Source organism: Bos grunniens, chromosome 21, assembly GCF_055505025.1.
Source record: "Bos grunniens cultivar Pamir isolate PY7600 chromosome 21, Bosgru_T2T1.0, whole genome shotgun sequence".
In the NCBI taxonomy this organism is placed as follows: Eukaryota; Metazoa; Chordata; class Mammalia; order Artiodactyla; family Bovidae; genus Bos; species Bos grunniens.
Window position 1 is genome coordinate 11,272,227 of NC_141185.1, and position 20,037 is coordinate 11,292,263.

The 20,037-nt window shown below is 48.1% G+C and overlaps 1 protein-coding gene across 2 annotated transcripts; it reads right to left on the minus strand.

Moving 5' to 3' along the window:
- Positions 1 to 367: 367 nt before the first annotated feature.
- Positions 368 to 8,775, minus strand: LOC147349069 (serpin A3-7-like). Of its 2 annotated transcripts, none has more exons than XM_086365196.1 (5): positions 8,722 to 8,775; positions 6,289 to 6,924; positions 4,094 to 4,364; positions 1,568 to 1,718; positions 368 to 743 (listed from the first exon to the last, which is right to left on the minus strand). In XM_086365196.1, the coding sequence occupies exons 2-5, from the start codon at positions 6,920 to 6,922 to the stop codon at positions 546 to 548; spliced, it is 1,254 nt and encodes a 417-aa protein (XP_086221322.1). In that variant the 5' UTR covers positions 6,923 to 6,924; positions 8,722 to 8,775; the 3' UTR covers positions 368 to 545. The 2 variants fall into 2 exon arrangements, with proteins under 2 accessions (XP_086221322.1, XP_086221321.1); XM_086365195.1 differs by having other exon boundaries at positions 8,718 to 8,775.
- Positions 8,776 to 20,037: the final 11,262 nt, after the last annotated feature.

Genomic DNA, 20,037 nt, shown 5'->3' on the forward strand with positions numbered 1-20,037 from the left:
GGTGATCCTGGAGGAGGAGGCCCAGCTCAGCCACAGGAAGGAGCGGTCCAGGGGCATGTGCCAGAAGAGGTCAGGGTCAGAGCCCATGCAAGTGAGCACCACGGCACATCCCAGGCCCTGGGGAGGAAGGAGTGAAACTTGACCTGGACCCAGAGCCCCTGGAAGTGGTCATCGGCAGCAAGGGCCCCTCGCAGTTCTAGTCCTGAGGTCCAGTGGGCTTGGTCACAGGTGCAAAGCCTGCTCCTGGGCCGGCTGGTGAGGCTGAGGCAGAGGGGCCCAGAGGTGGGGTGGGCTGAACGTGTGTGGTAGGGCGGGAGGCTTGGCCTTGGGGCCCAGCAGCAGGGCGGAGACGCACAGGAAAGCCTCGTCCAAGGAAGGTACTTTATTGCTGTTCTGTGGCCCAGAGCCTCCTTGTCACCAGGACATACAGCGCCCGTGCACCTGGAGCCCCTAGCACTGTCGCTGTCACCTTCCAGGGAGGAGCAGAGGGGGCCAGGCTGCTTCCAGGGACCTGGGCACCCAGCTCCTTAGGGAGGAGGGGAGCTCTAGGCTTCCTTGGGGTTGGTGACTTTGCCCAAAAAGATGATGCTCTGAGTCTCTTTGCAGAATATGGAAAGCAGAAAGGGCCTGTTGAAACTGACATTTAGCGGGTGCAAGGGTAATGAAGTAAACATTATGACAGCCGTGACAGCAGCTCCTTCCGTGCCCTCCTCGCCCACGTCGAGCACGGCCTTGTGGACCACCTGTAGGGACACCGGAACATTACCACTGGAGACAGGGAGGCAGGGTGTGAGCAGGGGCCTGAGCGCCTCTGAGGACTGACGTTCATCCACCTGCTCCTGGTCTGTCACTGTGCTGTCAACCTGTTCAATCTGTCTGTTTCCCATCCAACTATCAGCTGCTTTGCCGTTGTGATGCATGGATGTGGAAAGGGAAGCTGAGAGTCCTGGGCCCAGGGTCAGAGAGGCAAAGAGCAGGGGCTCCTGGATCTGGATCCCTCTCTGTCTGAGTTCACAGACTCTGCTGTCCCCCAAGCACCCCCTAGTGTAGGGGGAGGGGCCAGATCGAGGCACTTTTCTTGCAGGGAACCGTCCACAGTCCTTCTATACCGAAGCTGCAGATGAGCGGCACTGCTTTCTGCGCCACTGTGGCCCCAGCTGACGTGTCCCTGAGCCCTCAGCTACCTTGCCTAGGATTGGCTTCCCAGCCCTGGACCACAAGGCCCCATGGCCTCTGTGTCTCCTTTACCAGGCCCTCTGGCAGGTGGGGTGCAGGGGAGACTGCAGGGCTGTCCAGCCACCCCCATTCATTCTAACTTCTCTGCTTCTAGGATGGCAGTACCAGGACCCCTGGGGTCCTTCTCTCCTGCTCTTAGCATATTCATCATGATGGCCCTGAGCCATTGTTAGTACCTCTTACCTGCTCTGCCAGTTTCTTCATGCTGGGTAAGAACTATCACCATATTTTGTAGATGAAAAGAACTAAGGGCCACAGGATTTTATTTGCCTGTGTCTGCCCCCATTCAAGCTCCTATAAAAAGGATGAATTGTGCAAAGTTTAGACTTACCTGGGAAACTGCCAGCTTGTGGTCATCTGTGATTCCTGAGAAGTCCGCATCGCTGGTGAAGATTTTCTTGATACCCAGCTGGGAAAGGATGTCTCTCAGCTGATAGTCACTGGAGATGGAAAACCTTGGCAGGCTGAGTTTATCTATATGTCTAGGAAATTAGAAAGATAAACTTGAACTCACACTGGACATAGTGTCTGCTTTTCTTCCACCTCATAGTTTGATCTTCTGTGGTTTCATCTCCAACCACCTCCTTAACACTGGAAACATGAACTTCCTTCCTCAGTGTCTAGACCCCTCAGGTTGCTGCTGCTGCTGCTAAGTCGCTTCAGTCGTGTCCGACTCTGTGCGACCCCATAGACGGCAGCCCACCAGGCTCCCCCGTCCCTGGGATTCTCCAAGCAAGAACACTGGAGTGGGTTACCATTTCCTTTTCCAATGCATGAAAGTGAAAAGTGAAAGTGAAGTCCCTTAGTCAGGTCCGACCCTTAGCGACCCCATGGACTGCAGCCTACCAGGCTCCTCTGTCCATGGGATTTTCCAGGCAAGAGTACTGGAGTGGGGTGCCATTGCAGGCTAACTCTCCTTAATTCCTAATTATGCATTCCTGACTGAAAGAGTCTAATATCCCTAGGGCTGGGGCTGTGGTGTTGCCCACAAAGGTCCTCGCGTCTCCCTTACAAGATTGCAGGCAAGGAAAACACCCTCCTCCAACAGGGATTTCACAATAGCTAGGAGATTGTGCCCGGGGGGCTGTTCCACAGACACCAGGAAGGCTTCTTGCAGGAGGTGGCATGGAGCCTGAGTCCCAGGGGAAGGGATGGATCTAACTGGGTGAATGCGAGCCTAGGAGGAGGTGGATGCACTTACAGGAATGTGGGAAGCCAGAGGGGCTGTTCCACAGCACAAGGGTGGCCTGAGTGTGGGCAGCAGGGAAGGAAGGAGCTGAACAGGGGCTTGGAGGGGACATGGGGGGCTGGGGGCTGCAGTCAGGGGACTTGGGGACATGAATCATCCAATTCAGAGTCTCCATCTTGCCTTCCCAGTTGAGGACAGGACAGCTTCAGCTCTGAGCAGAGCCACCAGCAGGTTCTTGGAGCAAGAACCTGCTGGCAGCTCCCACCAGGCCTAACCCACCCCGAGACCTCCCTCCCTCTCTCTCTGCATTTCCCTTAAGACTCATGTCAGGCTATCTGGTCTTAGATGCCAAATATGAGGAGTTCCCCTTAAACTGTGGGGTGCCCCACACAGCTGCCCACACCCCCTCCCTACCCACCCCTGCAGACTCTGGCCCAGCTGCCTCTCCGTTTCTTGTCCCCCTGAGATCAGTCTCCTGAATCCCACCTCCTGGTCTGTGTCTACCCTTGGGTTTACCCAGAACACAACCCCTCCCCATACTTGCCGGCTCCTCCTGGTCCAGCCCCCAGCGCCCTCCCCTGGGTGACCCTACTGGGCTCCTGGTGGCCTCCCTGCCTCCATTCATGTCCTCTGCCATCTGCTCTCCACTCAGCACCCTGAGTGGTTCTTCTAAAACATCACTCAGCTCTTTTGCTCTTTGACTCAAAACCTTGTGATGAGTTTCCATTTCCCTTAGATGGTGGGGGAGTCAAGGGATCTGCAAGACTCCAACTGACCTGAGTCTTCCCTGAGGACCCCGACCTCTCCCAACTTCTCCTCTCACTCCCTCTGCTCTCCTGCTCTGGCCTCACTAATCCTCAACCACACCAGGCTCACTCCTGCCTCAGAGGCTTTGCACTGGCTGTTCCTTTGGTCAGCAATGCTTTTCCCCACAACATCCACATGACTCAATCCCTGACCTCAAACATCACCTAAGTGCTATCCCAATTATAATCACAAACTACCCCTGGATCCAATTTTCCTTCTCTTTTTCCTTTATTGTCCCTCACCTCACCATTTCCCATCTCTCTGAGTACAAACTTATTTAGTTATTTATTTCTTATCGGTCTCCCCCAATCACAAATTAAGCACCGTGAAGGTGGGAATTTAGTGTTTTATTTGCCGACTCGGGATCTAAATCATGCCCTTAGACATAACACGATCTTCATTAATTAATTCAACCAGTGCCAAGTGGATAAATGAATAAATGAGTGGCTATGATGGAAAGACAGTGTCAAGCTGGTCCTCAGAGCCTGTCTCACCTGAGCCCTCACCTCATCCCGATTCTATCCCTTCCTCTCCACCGTCGAAAGGTGGAGCCAAAGAAAGAACTGCATGATCGTTGGGTGTTCTGTTGAGGATCCTACTGACTCAATACATGTTGATGTGAGAGGAACCCTCAGTCCCCTTGCCGTCCCCTCCTCTAATGTCATCATCCTATGGAAGGAAAAATTTTGCCCCAAAGTCCCTAAGGTAGCAAAGGGCAAAGTCATCTCAGTACAGGTTCTCCCACCACTGTCCCGCCCCCTGACATTCCTGAGGCCCTGCTGCTGGGAGTCAGGAGTCCAGGAAGAGGGGGAAGGACCAAGAGGGCAAGTGAACCCACAGCTCCGGGTCCTGGGGAGTCACCTGGGCTGCAGGGAGTTTCGCCACCGCGTCAGCGTCTCCGGGGTCAGCTTGGCTTCCAGGTCCTGCATTTTGCCCTCATCGGGGAGGATGAAGAGGGCGCTGTCGTTGCTGGTGTACGTGAGCTCCACCAGCGTGCAGCCCAGCTCCTCGTCCCGGAAGTAAGGGGTTTCCAGGCCAAGGGTCATCATGGGTACCTTCACCCTCTCGTTCTTGCTCACGTGGAACTCTGATTCATAAGTACGGTTAGGATTAAATGGCGTCTTCCACTGGGCTGGAGGAGAAGTGACAGATGAGGACTCTGTGAGTACAAGGGTTGTGTCCTCTCCCTCTTCTGCCCTGATCCCTCAGTGGGGAAGACCCTCCCTGCACCAGCTGTGCCCCCGTACCATGTGCCTCTGTGTGGGCCTGCCAGGGTGTGCACATGTGCCTGGGCAGATGGGTAAGCCCTTGGGGATGGGGTGAACCCCACAGGTCAGCATTGAGAAGGGGGGTATGAAGCAAAGCTGGTTAGTTGTGCTACATGCAAAGTCAACAGGAAATATGGAGGGCAAGGGAGAGATGGGGATGAGGCTGGGCCTGGGGAGATACAGGACCTCCTGGTCCTTCAAGGGGACACGTTAGTGACCAGGGGTTAGTCATTGGCTGGTCAGGGAGGACACACATCCCCGCAGCCTTGCGAGCCCGGGTGGAGCAGGAGCCACATGGGGATCCAGAGGGCAGGGTGGGGTCAACAGAGGAGAGGACTCGGGTCTCCACCCAGGAGGATGGATCCTCGCTGAGGCCAGGACTTCTAGAGGAGTTCAGGGCTCTGGGGCTTCAGGGAATGTGTATCCCCACCACCTCCTGTTTGTTTCCACCCCTGCCTGTGTCCTCAAGGTTAGAGGCGGGGGTAGACGGAAAGGGAGGCTGCCTTGGGTGCCCCTGGGGAAGAGACTTGTAAGGAGAATGTCCTGAGGTGGAAAAGGAAAGGGAAGCACAGAAAACGCAAAAACCAAACATAGCAGGACAGGCCTGGATTCGTTTTTAAGAATAATTCAGTTCTAAGCTTTTATTTACAGACAACTACAGTGGCCCAAGAGGGCTGCTCTGGACTCTGCCAGGAGCCCCCAGCTCTGGACTAACTTGTCTCCAAGAGCTGGTGTCTCTTCCATAGCTGACCACTTCCTGACTTGATAATCTATCTCTAGATCCCTATTGGCCCTTCTTGCTCCCTGTGCAAAATCCATCTGCCTCTACTCTGCCCCTTGTGAATATCCAGGCTGAGTTTTGCCATGCTGACCTCCTGATACCGGGACCGGGCATCAGACCAGCTTGCAGCCAGGATAGGATCCTGTCTAGGAGGCTCCCTTCTGTAGAGGCTGCCCCCGGATGGTGGCCTGGCCTGTTACACCCTAAGCTGATAGAAGAGCACAGATGAAGACCCTGGGGACGCGCAGGCTCCTCAGAGTCTGTCTCACCGTGAAGCCCACCAGCCTCACTGGGAGCCTCCAGAGACCAAGTCCCCAGGCAGGTCAGAACCAGCCCATGGTGGGCAGGGCCAAGGGTCCTGAGGTCTCCAGCACCACCTCATCAGGAAGGACACACACAAGAGTGATGAGTATGGGAAAACCCTTCCTCTAGCAGCGGGGTAAGATTAAGTCACAACAAAACTCTCCCCCTGTGTCAGACAAAGGGTTAGCAGCTTCGGTGCACTAACGTCCTATAATGAGCATTGGAGTTTGGGAAATCCCAAGACGATCAAAGCCAATGGTTGGGGCAGGGCCTCAGTGCCGAAGCCCCTTAAGCTGAGGGCAGCCTTCTCTATTGGAGAAGGCAATGGCACCCCACTCCAGTACTCTTGCCTGGAAAATCCCATGGATAGAGGAGCCTGGTTGGCCACAGTCCATGGGGTCGCTAAGAGTCAGACAAGACTCGGCGACTTCACTTTCAATTTTCACTTTCCTGCATTGGAGAAGGCAACGGCAACCCACTCCAGTGTTCTTGCCTGGAGAATCCCAGGGATGGGGGAGCCTGGTGGGCTGCCGTCTCTGGGGTCGCACAGAGTTAGACACGACTGAAGCAACTTAGCAGCAGCAGCAGCAGCAGCAGCCTTCTCTATAGTGTTTCACCTAATGACAGTTGACTAAGCCAGGAAATAGCCCTGACGCCTCAGAAAATAAGTATTTGTTCCTCTGAACCCCAAACTAGGCACCCACCTTTAAAGAAGATATAATTCAACAAGATTAAATTTGTGAGCACGTCAAGATCATTGAAGAGCTTCTCAATTTTTCCATGAGTTTTATTCTTCACATATTCATTGATAAGCTTTACGGCAGCTTCAGAATCCTTGAAGTTGATGGATAAAACCTCAGAGGCGTAAAAAGCCTCGGCATCTTTCCTGAATTTGTCCAGCAGCTTCAGCTCCTCTGGCACAAATATGGCGTTGCCCACACTCAGCTGCAGCTGGTTGCTGGGCTGATTGAACGTCTGCAGGAGGTGCTGGAAGCCCTGGTGGATTTCTGTCTCGGGGGTCTCTGTGAGGTTGAACTTGAGACCTTCCAGGATCTCTGTCACAGTGGGGCCATGAGCCCCCAGGGACAAGAAGGCCAAGGCTATGGAGATGCTCAGAGGGGAGAAGATGACATTCTTATTGGGGTTCTTCAAAGCCAACTGCTTGTAGAGGCTGAAGGCGAAGTCAGTGTTGCTGGAGGCTAATGAGTGGCCATCCACAGACGTCACTTTGTGCTGTTCTTCTGGGGTCACATTCTCTGGGAGGCAGTGGACCCTGGAGCAGAGCCCAGCCACCAGGATCCCCAGAGCCAGGAGGGGGGACATTCTCTCTGTCCTCATGTCTGAAAAGCAAAGCTCCTTTCAGTCCACATGTCAGATGATGTCCCAACCCCTGACACTGTCCCCCGTGGTCGCTGTTCTCTCAGCCCTGCTGCTCTGGGACCTCCCAGGGGTAGGCACCCTGCTGGGCTCCCAACACACACGAGGAGGCTCTGGGCTCCCTCTCACCCTTTGGTCAAGTGCTGTGATCATTAGCAATCTCCCCAGTGGAGAGACTGGGCACAGAGAGGGGAAGGGGCTTTTCCAAGGTCACACAGTAAGCAGTGGAGAGAGTGAGAGTGAGGAGCCTGGGGTGCCTGGCTCCAGGCCGAGGAAGCTGGTGATGGGTGTGAGGTGCTGTCCAGTGAGAACCCATCTCCCTCTTCCCCGGAGCTGACACTGTCAGAGGGGCCTAGGAAGCAGGGCTCCTTTCCCACTGTGCCCCCTCTCTGTCCCCCCAGGAAGGAGCCCTGCACTGATCAGAGGACACAGAACCTCTCCCCACCTCTGAGGACAAGAGTGTGACCTCAGGGAGGCTCTCCTGTTAAGGTGCCTGGTCACAGTGAGGGTTCAGGAGAGAGGCCGCCACAGGCAGCGGGAGCCGTGCTGGAGCCTGGCTGCCCTGAGGAGGGCTGGTGTAAAGAACAAGGAGGGCAGAGCGTTCTGCTCAGCCCCTGCCACGTGGACATATGAAGGGTGTTCCTAACAAGAACCTGGAAAGGCCTCCTAGTGGGGAGAAGCAGGGTGAGCTCAGAGTCTCAGGGACCTGGTCGAGGATGTCTTTTGGACCACTGTGAGTGCTGTGTGGTGACGAGCAGTGACTGAACCTCCCTGATCCTCAGTTCCCACCTCCGTCCAACATGTGGAACGGTTCAGGTGACATACAGGAAGAAGGTTCTGGGCTCCTAAGAGGAGTTTCAGACGTGTCACCCCCTCCACTGGCCACCCTCTCTAGGACTCTACAAGCCAGACTGTGATCCCTGGGGACAGAGGACCGAGATACTGCCCAGATGCCTCAGGAGAGACTGAGGTCAAACTGGTGACCTTTTCCCTTCAACCTCTGCCCTGTCATCTCAGGATTCAGAGGAGAGAGCACTGCTGGGTGGTGACGGGTAAGTGGGGAGATTGAGGAGGGGAGAAGCCTGAGCTGAGTCTCAGCCAGAGCCCAGGGGAAAGGCCTTCGCACAAGCCTGAGGACAGAGGCGATCAGCTTCCCCAACAATTCAGTTTGCTCAGTGCTGATACAGTGGTTTCTTTCAAAAAGAGTTAAATATTTTTTTTTCCGAAATTATCCTGAAGGAATGGTGCTTTTTTATTTAGCCAGGTTAAGGCTCTATTTCTAAGCAGATTCACCTCTCTTCTGCTTGTCCAGGGGCCCTAGAGGGGCAGTGGAGCCCAGAAAAGCCCCCTGGAGACCCCTCTGCCCAGCGGAACCTGGTGCACTAATTCTGTCCCCAGGGCTCTCTAAGAGCAGTGCCCTGTCCCAGGCAAGGAGACGCACCTCAGGCCCTTGGGGGAGCTCTGACCTGACGCTGGATGCACAGCTATATGGAGCGCAGCTGGCTCGAATAACAATCCCAAAGAGTCAGAAGCAGAAATGTCCCCAGAAGCCCTGGTGGCACGTCCCTCCCTTTGCAGGATGAAAGCTAAGACCCAGAGAGAGGACTGGTCTTCAGAGGACTCAGAACCCTCCCAGCTTTGGACACATGTCCTCCTGCCTCCCTCCTGCCTCAGGCTCTACTGACCCCTGATCAAGGCCAGAACCACCCTGGGAAAGGGGTCCCTTGGCTCCCAGTGTGGGAGCATCACGGATTACCTGCCTGCGAGAGCAGGGTGTGGGCAGTGGATCCAGAGCCGCCGCCTGCCCGGATGCTGGAGTTTCCCGGGTGCTGCTGCCTATTTATCCTGCAAAGCCCTCCTCCCAGGCTTGTGAAACATTGGCGGGGACAACACAGGACTCTGTCCTCTGACTGGAAATGGGCAGATGACCATTCCTGGTAACAGGTTTCATTAGATCTACTCAAACAATCTAGTTACCGAAATTGCTTTTTCCCCCTAAAAAATATCCATAAAACTAGCACACACAAAAAGTCTATCCTGTGTTAGAGTTTTCTTCTGTTTATAAAATACTCATTGAGGAACATGTGACAACTCAGAAAATATCAAATGGACCATTGAAAACTTCTCCAAATTGTTGTTCTTTTTAAAGAGTTATTGACGCTTATTGGTGTTTTATTCCTGTTTCTAATATCCTCATTAAGGATCATGTAGAAACCCCGAAAATGTAAAGAAGAGCTTGGAAAATATTCCCTAGCACTCTATCCCCAGGGAAATCCCAAGTCAGCATTGTGTTTTGTGTCTTTGTTGGGAGTTTTCTTTGCAGTGTGTATGTGTGCACTTGCCTTTATGTGATAGGAATCTCCAAACACAAACTCACACATGTTTTTCTTCATTTTGTTTTTCATTTGGCTGCACTAGGTCTTAGTGAGGCAGGCGGGATCTTTAGTTTTGGCATGTGGGATCTAGTTTCCTGACCAGGGATCAACCCCAGGCCCTCTGCACTGGGGGCGCTGAGCCTTAGCTCCCAGATCACCAAGGAAGGCCCTCACACATGGTTGTTAATATGCTATAAGCTATTTGTTTGCAGCTTGATTTACAAGTTGAGGCACTCCTTTTGCATTCCCACAGGGCTGATGTGAGCCCGAGGACCCCAGAGAATGTCAGGAGCTCCAGTGTCTGGGGCCACTGGTCTCAGCCATGACCTTTATCCTTCTGCCCTTCACTATGGGTTCAATGAAAGAGCCAGTTGTCCTCCACCCCTAATGAGATATCTTAGATGTCTCATTGAGCCAATCTCAGGTATTTTATGGGCTCAGGGAATAAACCTACCCATTCATCCCTCATAGTCACCACCCTCGAGCCATGACACCCCCTGACAGACCCTTGGGGACTGCTGGGGGTTCCATCAAGCACAGTTTGCAAACCACTGGCTTTGTGCTGAGGCTATGGCTTTTCCATGAAGTAACCTTCAATTATGAAAGTACTATTCACCAGCTGTTTGAACCCACGCAATTTACTGGAAATCGATCAACCTTAAACTCTTCAACTCTAAAATGCATGCGGATAACAACACTTCCCTGCTAGAAAGGCGTGGGAGGACATCTCTGTGAAGATTTAGTCAAATAATGCTGAATGTGAGCTCTAGTAGAACAACTTTTTGTTGTTGTTTTCCATAGTGTGGCATCGTTTGTTGTTCAAATGCTAAGTTGTGTCCAACTCTTTGTGACACCATGGCCTGCAGCATGCCAAAATTCCCTGTCCTTCACTATCTCCCAGAGTTTGCTCAAATTCGGGTCCATCAAGTTGGGGGTGCCATCCAACCATCTCATTCTGTCATCCCCTTGTCCTCCTGCCCTTAGTTTTTCCCAGCATCAGGGTCTTTTCCAATGAATTTGTTCTTCTCATCAGGTGAGAGGGACTGGAGAGACTGAGCTTCAGCATCATGAGGAATAAAAACACCCTGAATCCCTTACAACATGAATTACCTTGTCAACCCACTATTTACATCTGAATTTACAAGAGAAAAATAGACTGCAGCTTTGTTTTCATGTCTATTTTCCTTGTGATTGTCTGTAACTTAAAAATATACAGTCACTTCTGGAAATATTTGGAGACTGAAAGGACATAGATCACGATTTCAGGAAGGACAAGACCAAACTCTTCTTGATCATCTCAGTGCCTTTGGCTGACATGGCTCATTGCCACATCCACCTATGTTTAACGGGAGAGCAAGGGATAGGGCTTCCCCCATACCTCAGTTCATAAAGAATCCGCCTGCAGTGCATAAAGCCCTGGTTCGATTCCTGGGTTGGAAAGATCCTCTGGAGAAGGGATAGGTCACCCATTCCAGTCTTCTTGGGCTTCCCTTGTGGTTCAGCTGGTAAAGAATGCACCTGCATTATGGGAGACCTGGGTTCAATCCCTGGATTAGGAAAATCTGAAGAAGGGAAAGGCTATCCACTCCAGTACTCTGGCCTGGAGAATTCCATGGACTGTATACCCCACGGGGGTGAAAAAAGTCAGACATGACTGAGCGACTTTCACTATCACTTTAGGGCTTCCATTATAGCTCAGGTGGTTAAGAATCTGCCTGCTACGCATGAGACCTGGGTTTGATTCCTAGGTCAGGAAGATCCCCTGGAGAAGAAAACGGCAACCCATTCCAGTATTCTTGCCTGGAGGATTCCATGGACAGAGGAGCCTGGCAGACTATAGTCCATGGGGTCGCAAGAGTTGGACACGGCTTAGTGACTAAACCAAGGGATAAAAGGAAAGGCACCCTAATCTTTGAGAGAAATTATCTAAATATCACCTGTCTTCTTTCCACTTCTGCTCCATTGCCCAGAGCTTGATCCTAGGGCTATATCTTGCTGCAAGGAGGCTGTGCTGTGAGGTCAATATTCTACATTGGATAACCCATGTCACAGCTGAAAATGGGAGGTTTCTTTCTCAAGAGAAAATGAGAATGGACATGCATCATGACTTCTAATCTTGCCACCACGTTCTACCTGAGTGTTCCCTAGTCCTCTGGCCCCAGGGGAGCCATCATTTTTCTTAATGCTGTCATTAGGCTATAGAGAAGACTGTGACTTGACTACCCTACATGAACGGTGGTTGTTGGATTCCAAAAATGTCCTGTACCAATTGGTCTGCTGGTCCCAAATATTGGTACAGGATATTTTTGCAGTTCAACAACCCCTGTTCAGGTAAGATGGTGATGTCACGATCTAGTCTAGAACCTGATGAGAGTATAATTTGTAATGATCCAGAATCCATTGGCTCCTCGTCTTTGAAGTGAACCCCTCCAGACAATCTCTCAATAGCCACTAAGACTACAGGACCACTGGAGCCTGCTTACCTACTCAGTCTTCGATCCTTTTTCAATATTTCATCCTCTAAGTCCAAGGGACCCCAAACATATTTCTGAACCCCACAAAAGGAGTTAAAAAGGAAATTAGGGACCTACTGTTGTGTTAAAAGATAATTTTGCTCTCTTGTGGTATACCATTTCAATCTCTCCTTCCATCATATCAATTTTCCTTTTTTTCTGGTGTTAAATCTCTGTAACAATCTCTTATCAGGACTCTTGGCACTTAGAGTTCACATGAATAATCCAGAATTAACTCCTCAACTTCCATTTCAATATCCTTCAGTTAATCAAAAGTGTAAATCAATAATCCTATCATCCTCTGACCTTTTTTTCAGCATATAGGTGACATTCATAAGTTTTAAGGAATTTGAACATGGATATATTTTAATGACCTATTTTTCACCTTATCATGAAAAAAGAAATGGGGGAAATAAAGAACTCTCAAATGTTTCATAAAGAGAGGAAGAGAGAAAGTGTGTGCATAAAAATGAAAGTATTTTTAATGGCCTCATCTTGTTAGGCTGGTAAATAAACATTGGATTTAAGGCAACAGGGAGAATAATATCCCATCCTGGAAGGAAAAAAATAAGTACATTTTGATTGGAAAAAAAGAGTTGGTATCTAATTTCCAAGGACATTTGAAACTTACACATCATTTAGACTTTTGGGAAAAGGAAGATAAATATTAAGAGAAACAAATTTGAAAGAAATGGCACAAAAGAAATTAATACAATTTTAGTCAAAGTAAGAAATATAAGGAGAAGAAAAAGAAGTAAACAAAAAAGCAGCCATTAAAAAGAATTCATTTGAATCAGTTCTAATGAGGTGGATGAAACTGGAGCCTATTATACAGAGTGAAGTAAGCCAGAAAGAAAAACACCAATACAGTATACTAACTCATATATATGGAATTTACAAAGATGATAACAATAACCCTGTGTACGAGACAGCAAAAGAGACACTGATGTATGGAACAGTCTTATGGACTCTGTGGGAGAGGGAGAGGGTGGGAAGATTTGGGAGAATGGCATTGAAACATGTAAAATATCATGTATGAAACAAGATGCCAGTCCAGGTTCGATGCACGATACTGGATGCTTGGGGCTGGTGCACTGGGATGACCCAGAGGGATGGTATGGGGAGGGAGGAGGGAGGAAGGTTCAGGATGGGGAGCACATGTATATCTGTGATGGATTCATTTTGATATTTGGCAAAACTAATACAATTATGTAAAGTTTAAAAATAAAATAAAAAAAAGCAATTGCAAAAAAAAAAATAAAGCAGTTCATCCAAAATCTAAATTATGGTATCAACAATACTTGGTAGAATATATTTTGCAAAGAGAATGAAAATATTTTTCATCTCATGATGTGACCTTGGCAATTCCTTGCTGTGCCTTTAATGACCATCTCAACTACCATAGTGGGTTAGGGTTAGGGTTACTGCTGCTGCTGCTGCTAAGTCGTTTCAGTCGTGTCCAACTCTGTGCAACCCCATAGACGGCAGCCCACCAGGCTCCCCCACCCCTGGGATTCTCCAGGCAAGAACACTGGAGTGGGTTGCCATTTCCTTCTCCAATGCATGAAAGTGAAAAGTGAAAGTGAAGTCGCTCAGTCGAGTCCGACTCTTAGCGACCCCATGGACTGCAGCCTACCAGGCTCCTCTGTCCATGGGATTTTCCAGGCAAGAGTACTGGAGTGGGGTGCCATTGCCTTCTCCGAGGGTTAGGGTTAGGGAAGGAAAAGTGACCCCTTGTGATTTCTAGCCTAACATATGGTGACTGCAGCCATGAAATTAAGAGATGCTTGCTTCTTGGAAGGAAAGCTATGACAAACCTAGACAGTGTATTAAAAAGCAGAAACATCTCTTTGCTGACAAAGGTCAATATAGGCAAAACTATATTTTTTTCCAGTAGTCATGTATGGATGTGAGTTGGACCATAGAGAAGGCTGAGGGCTGAAAAATTGATGCTTTTGAACTGTGGTGCTGGAGAAGACTCTTGAGAGTCCCTTGGACTGCAAGGAGATGAAAGCAGTCAATCCTAAAGGAAATCAACCCTGAATATTCATTGGAAGGGCTGATGCTGAAGTTCTAATACTTTGGCCACCTGATGCAAAGAGTCAATTTTTTAGAAAAGGCTCTGATGCTGGGAAAGATTGAGAGTAGGGGGACAAGGGGGCGACAGAGGATGAGATGGTTGGATGGCAGCACTGACTCAATGGACATGCATTTGAGCAAACTCTGGGAGATAGTGAAGGACAACAAGACCAACCCCAGAAAAAGAAATGCAAAACCAATACAATATTGTAAAGTAAAAATAATAATAATAATAAAGTTGTGTGTGTATTAAAAAAAAAAAAGAAAGAAATGCAAAAAGGCAAAATGGTTGTTCAAGGAGGGCTTACAAATAGCTGAGAAAAGAAACAAAGTGAAAGGCTGCAGGAAGCTGCCCGTGAGAACGGGGTCCTTTGCTTGAAGGACACAGCTCTGGGAGCTGCCTCAGTCTTTGAGGGTTTGCTTGCAAACATAGCTCTCTGTCCCGCCACCTCAGAGATTAGGCGCTTATTTACTGCAGGCACCTGGAGTTCTGTGCAAACTTCTCACGCACAGAGAAATGTTATCTGGTGTAAGAAATAATAACAGGGTGCCATTCCCATGCTCTCAAGATTTCTTGTGACTGTTTGTAAGATGTATAGGCCAACCAAGAAAAAAACATCAACTGTCTTGTCTTTCTCACGCTTTTCTGTATAAATATAAGATACTGAATAAAGTTGGGGTCAGACTGCGTCCCTTCGTGGTGACGTGTCTGAACCTCTCGACCCCATCTTTGTAGTCTCTTGCTTTAGTTTCTTTCTTAGCCCCGCCGTGCACGTTCTCGGGACCTGATCGACTTTGCTGGCTGGCACCGGCAAAAGGCAAGGGAGAAAAGGGAAGATATACGCATTTGAATGCAGAGTTCCAAGGAATGGCAAAACAAGAAAGCCTTCCTCAGTGATCAATGCAAAGAAGTAGAGGAAAACAATAGAATGGGAAAGACTAGCGTTCTCTTCAAGAAAATTAGAGATACCAAGGGAACATTTCATGCAAAGATGGGCTCAATAAAGGACAGAAATTGTATGGACCTAACAGAAGCAGACGATATTAAGAAGAGGTGGCAACAATCAGTTCAGTTCAGCCACTCAGTTGTGTCCGACTCTTTGAGACCCCATGAATTGCAGCACGCCAGGCCTCCCTGTCCATCACCAACACCTGGAGATCACTCAGACTCACGTCCATTAAGCCAGTGATGCCATCCAGCCATCTCATCCTCTGTCGTCCCCTTCTCCTCCTGACCCCAATCCCTCCCAGCATCAGAGTCTTTTCCAATGAGTCAACTCTTTGCATGAGGTGGCCAAAATACTGGAGTTTCAGCTTTAGCATCATTCCTTCCAAAGAAATCCCAAGGCTGATCTCCTTCAGAATGTACTGGTTGGATCTCCTTGCAGTCCAAGGGACTCTCAAAAGTCTTCTCCAACACCACAGTTCAAAAGCATCAACTCTTCGGCACTCAGGCTTCTTCATAGTCCAACTCTCACATCCATACATGACCACAAGAAAAACCATAGCCTTGACTAGACAGACATTTGTTGGCAAAGTAATGTCTCTGCTTTTGAATATGCCATCTAGGTGGGTCATAACTTTCCTTCCAAGGAGTAAGTGTCTTTTAATTTCATGGCTGCAGTCACCATCTGCAGTGATTTTGGAGCCCAAAAAAATAAAGTCTGACACTGTTTCCACTGTTTCCCCATCTATTTCCCATGAAGTGATGGGACCGGATGCCATGATCTTTGTTTTCTGAATGCTGCAACAATACACCTATACAAAAGAGATCTTCATGACCCAGATAACCATGATGGTGTGATCACTCACCTAGAGCCAGACATCCTGGAATGGAAAGGCAAGTGGGCCATAGGAAGCATCACTAGAAACAAAGCTAGTGGAGGTGATGGAATTCCAGTTGAGCTATTTCAAATCCTAAAAATGATGCTATAAAAGTGCTGGACTCAATATGCCAGGAAATTTGGAAAACTCAGCAGTGGCCACAGGACTGGAAAAGGTCAGTTTCATTCCAATCCCAAAAAGAGGCAATGCCAAAGAATGTTCAAACTACCACACAATTGCACTCATCTCACACACTAGCAAAGTAATGCTCAAAATGCCCCAAGCCAGGCTTCAACAGTATGTGAACTGTGAACTTACTGATGTTAAAGCTGGATTTAGAAAAGGCACAGGAACCAGAGATCAAATTGGATCATCAAAAAGGCAAGAGAGTTCCAGAAAAACATCTACTTCTGCTTTATTGACTATGCCAAAGCCTTTGCATGGGTCACAATAAACTGTGGAAAATTCTTCAGTAAATGGAAATACCAGACCACCTTACCTGTATCCTGAGAAATCTGTATGCAGGTCAAGAAGCAACAGTTAGAACAGGACGTGGAAAAACAGTCTGGTTCCAGATTGGGAAAGGTGTATGTCAAGGCTGTATAATGTCACCATGCTTATTTAAATATATGCAGAGTACATAATGAGAAATGCCAGGCTGGATGAAGCACAAGCTGGAGTGAAGATTGTCAGGAGAAATATCAATAACCTCAGATATGCAGATGACACCACCCTTATGGCAGAAAGCAAAGAAGAACTAAAGAGTCTCTTGATTAAGGTAAAAGAAGAGAGTCAAAGTGAGTGAGTGAGTTAGGGAAGTCACTCAGTCCTGTCTGACTCTTTGTGACCCCATGGACTGTAGCCTACCAGGCTTCTCCGTCCATGGGATTTTCCAGGTAAGGATACTGGAGTGGGTTGCCATTTCCTTCTCCAGGGGATCTTCCTGATACAGGAATCGAACCTAGGTCTTCTGCATTGCAGGCAGACGCTTTACTCTCTGAGCCACCAGGGAAGCAAAAAGTTGGCTTAAAACTCAACATTCAAAAAATTCAAACTATGGTATCTGGTCCCATCAGTTCAGTTCAGTTCAGTCACTCAGTCATATCCGACTCTTTGCAACCACATGAATTGCAGCATGACAGACCTCCCTGTCCATCACCAACTCCCGGAGTTCACTCAAACTCATGCCCATCGAGTCAGTGATGCCATCCAGCCATGTCATCCTCTGTTGTCCTCTTCTCCTCCTGCCTCCAATCCCTTCCAGCATCAGAGTCTTTTCCAATGAGTCAACTCTTTGCATGAGGTGGCCAAAATACTGGAGTTTCAGCTTTAGCATCAATTCCTTCTAAAGAACACCCAGGACTCATCTCCTTTAGAATGGACTGGTTGGATCTCCTTGCAATCCAAGGGACTCTCAAGAATCTTCTCCAACACCGCAGTTGAAAAGCATCAACTCTTCAGCGCTCAGCCTTTTCACAGTCCAACTCTCACATCCATACGTGACCACTGGAAAAACCATAGCTTTGACTAAATAGACCTTTGTTGGCAAAGTAATGTCTCTGCTTTTCAATATGCTATCTAGAATGGTCATAACTTTCCTTCCAAGGAGTAAGCGTCTTTTAATTTCATGGCTGCAGTCACCATCTGTAGTGATTTTGGCACCCCTCCAAATAAAGTCTGACATGGTTTCCACTGTTTCCCCATTGATTTGCCATGAAGTGATGGGGCCAGATGCCATGATCTTCGTTTTCTGAATGTTGAGCTTTAAGCCAACTTTTTCACTCTCCTCTTTCACTTTCATCAAAAGGCTTTTTAGTTCCTCTTCACATTCTGTCATAAGGGTGGTGTCATCTGCATACCTGAGGTTATTGATATTTCTCCCGGCAATCTTGATTCCAGCTTGTGCTTCTTCCAGCCCAGCATTTCTCATGATGTACTCTGTGTATAAGTTAAATAAGCAGGGTGACAATATACAGCCTTGACGTATTCCTTTTCCTATTTGGAACCAGTCTGTTGTTCCATGTCCAGTTCTAACTGTTGCTTCCTGACCTGCATACACGTTTCTCAAGAGGCAGGTCAGGTGGTCTGGTATTCCCATCTCCTGCAGAATTTTCCACAGTTTATTGTGATCCACACAGTCAAAGGCTTTGGCATAGTCAATAAGGCAGAAATAGATGTTTGTCTGAAACTCTCTTGCTGTTTCCATGATCCAGCAGATGTTGGGCATTTGATCTCTGGTTCCTCTGCCTTTTCTAAAACCAGCTTGAACATCTGGTAGTTCACGGTTCACATATTGCTGAAGCCTGGCTTGGAGAATTTTGAGCATTACTTTACTAGTGTGTGAGATAAGTGCAATTGTGCGGTAGTTTGAGCATTCTTTGGCTTTGCCTTTCTTTGGGATTGGAATGAAAACTGACCTTTTCCAATCCTGTGGCCACTGCTGAGTTTTCCAAATTTGCTGGTCCCATTACTTCATGGCAAATAGATGGAGAAATAATGGAAACCGTGGCAGACTTTATTTTTCTGGGCTCCAAAATGACTGCAGATAGTGACTGCAGCCATGAAATAAAAGATACTTGCTCCTTGGAAGAAAAGTTACAACCAACCTATACAGCATATTAAAAAGCAGAGACATTAACTTGACAAAAAATATCTGTCTAGTCAAAGCTATGGTTTTTCCAGTAGTCATGTATTGAAGTGATATTGGACTATAAAGAAGGCTGAGAACTGAAGAATTGATGTTTTTGAACTATGGTGTTGGAAAAGACTCTTGAGAGTCCCTTGGACTTCAAGGAGATCAAACTAGTCTATCCTAAAGGAAATCAACCCTGAATATTCATAAGGACTGATGCTGAAGCTGAAACTCCAATTCTTTGGCCACCTAATGCGAAGAACTGACTCTTTGGAAAAGACCCTGATGCTGGGAAAGATTGAAGGCAAGAGGAGAAGGGGATGACAGAGGATGAGATGGTTGGATGGCATCACCGACTTGATGGACATGAGTTTGAGTAAACTTAGGGAGTAGGTGATGGACAGGGAGGTCTGGTCTGCTGCAGTCCATGGGGTCTCAAAGAATTGAACATGTCTTAACAACTGAACAACAACAAAATTACAAAGTATGTAAAATTTTCTTCAGACAACCCAAAAGAGGAAAAGGTTTGGGAGGCAGGAAAAATTATATTGCCGCATGTTGATAATGACTGAAGCTGCTGAAATGTATGTAAGATTCATTATGTCATCCTCTCTATTTTTATATATATCTGAATTTCTCCATACTAAAATTTGTTGAAGCAAAAAAATCTTTGTGGGAGAGATTGTGCTTTGTTTCTCAGGATTTAATGCATCCTCAGCATGAAGTGGGTGCCCAATAGTGAACAAATGAAGGATGAAGGAGGGAAGGAATGAAACCACACATCTCATCAACAGCCCTGCCTTGCCCTCCCTTTAGTGAACATCAAGAGAAAAAATTGAAGATTCCTAAGAAGTCAAGGAGAAGTGAGACTGTGGGTGTTTATTTCCAGACAGTAGATGAGAAGTCAGAATGAAGCTGGGAGGAAATGAAGTCTGGTGCAAACGCATTAACCCATGTTCACCCTGACTCTGTGCTCAGTCTGGAGGCCACCTGTGTGCCATCCCTGCCATCAAGCCTGCTCAGAAAGGACCAGGCTTTTGAGTTGCAAAAGTTTTGCAAACATGCTTTCTGTTGAGTACATATTAACTTTTCTGTTCATGCTGCATTAAAGTTGAAAGTTCTATTGATTTGTATTTACCACGGAAAACCACTCCAGCCAAAACAAATAAACCATTGTGACATCTGAGGCATAACTCAACCTTCTTGGAGGCTAGATCGTTGACCTGGGCTGCGCTCCTGTGACAGACAGTGTCACACAAGGAGGTGTCCCAGAGGAGAGAATGACCCAGGAGAGGCTGGAGCATGGCTCCAATGAGCTCAGCCTTCCTTGGTGTAACAAATCTCTATCAACATCTCTGGTTTCAGCTTCATGATATTGACTTGAAGGGGGTGTCGGGTTATATGGAAGTTTGCAACAGAATGCAGGTATTCTGCACATCAAAAATATTTTGGCAGTTTTGTGAATTAAAGAAAACCAGATATCCCAAGTTAAGGAATCTAGCACTTTTCTATGTATGGGAAGAGGTAAGAGTCTGGGTTCACTTTCCCATATGTATCTCAGCTATATGAGGCCAGTATCCTGTGTTTTCACATCCTCAGCTCTCTTGCTGCTCACCACAGGGAGTGGCTGCATCTGCATCTGATGGCTGCCGT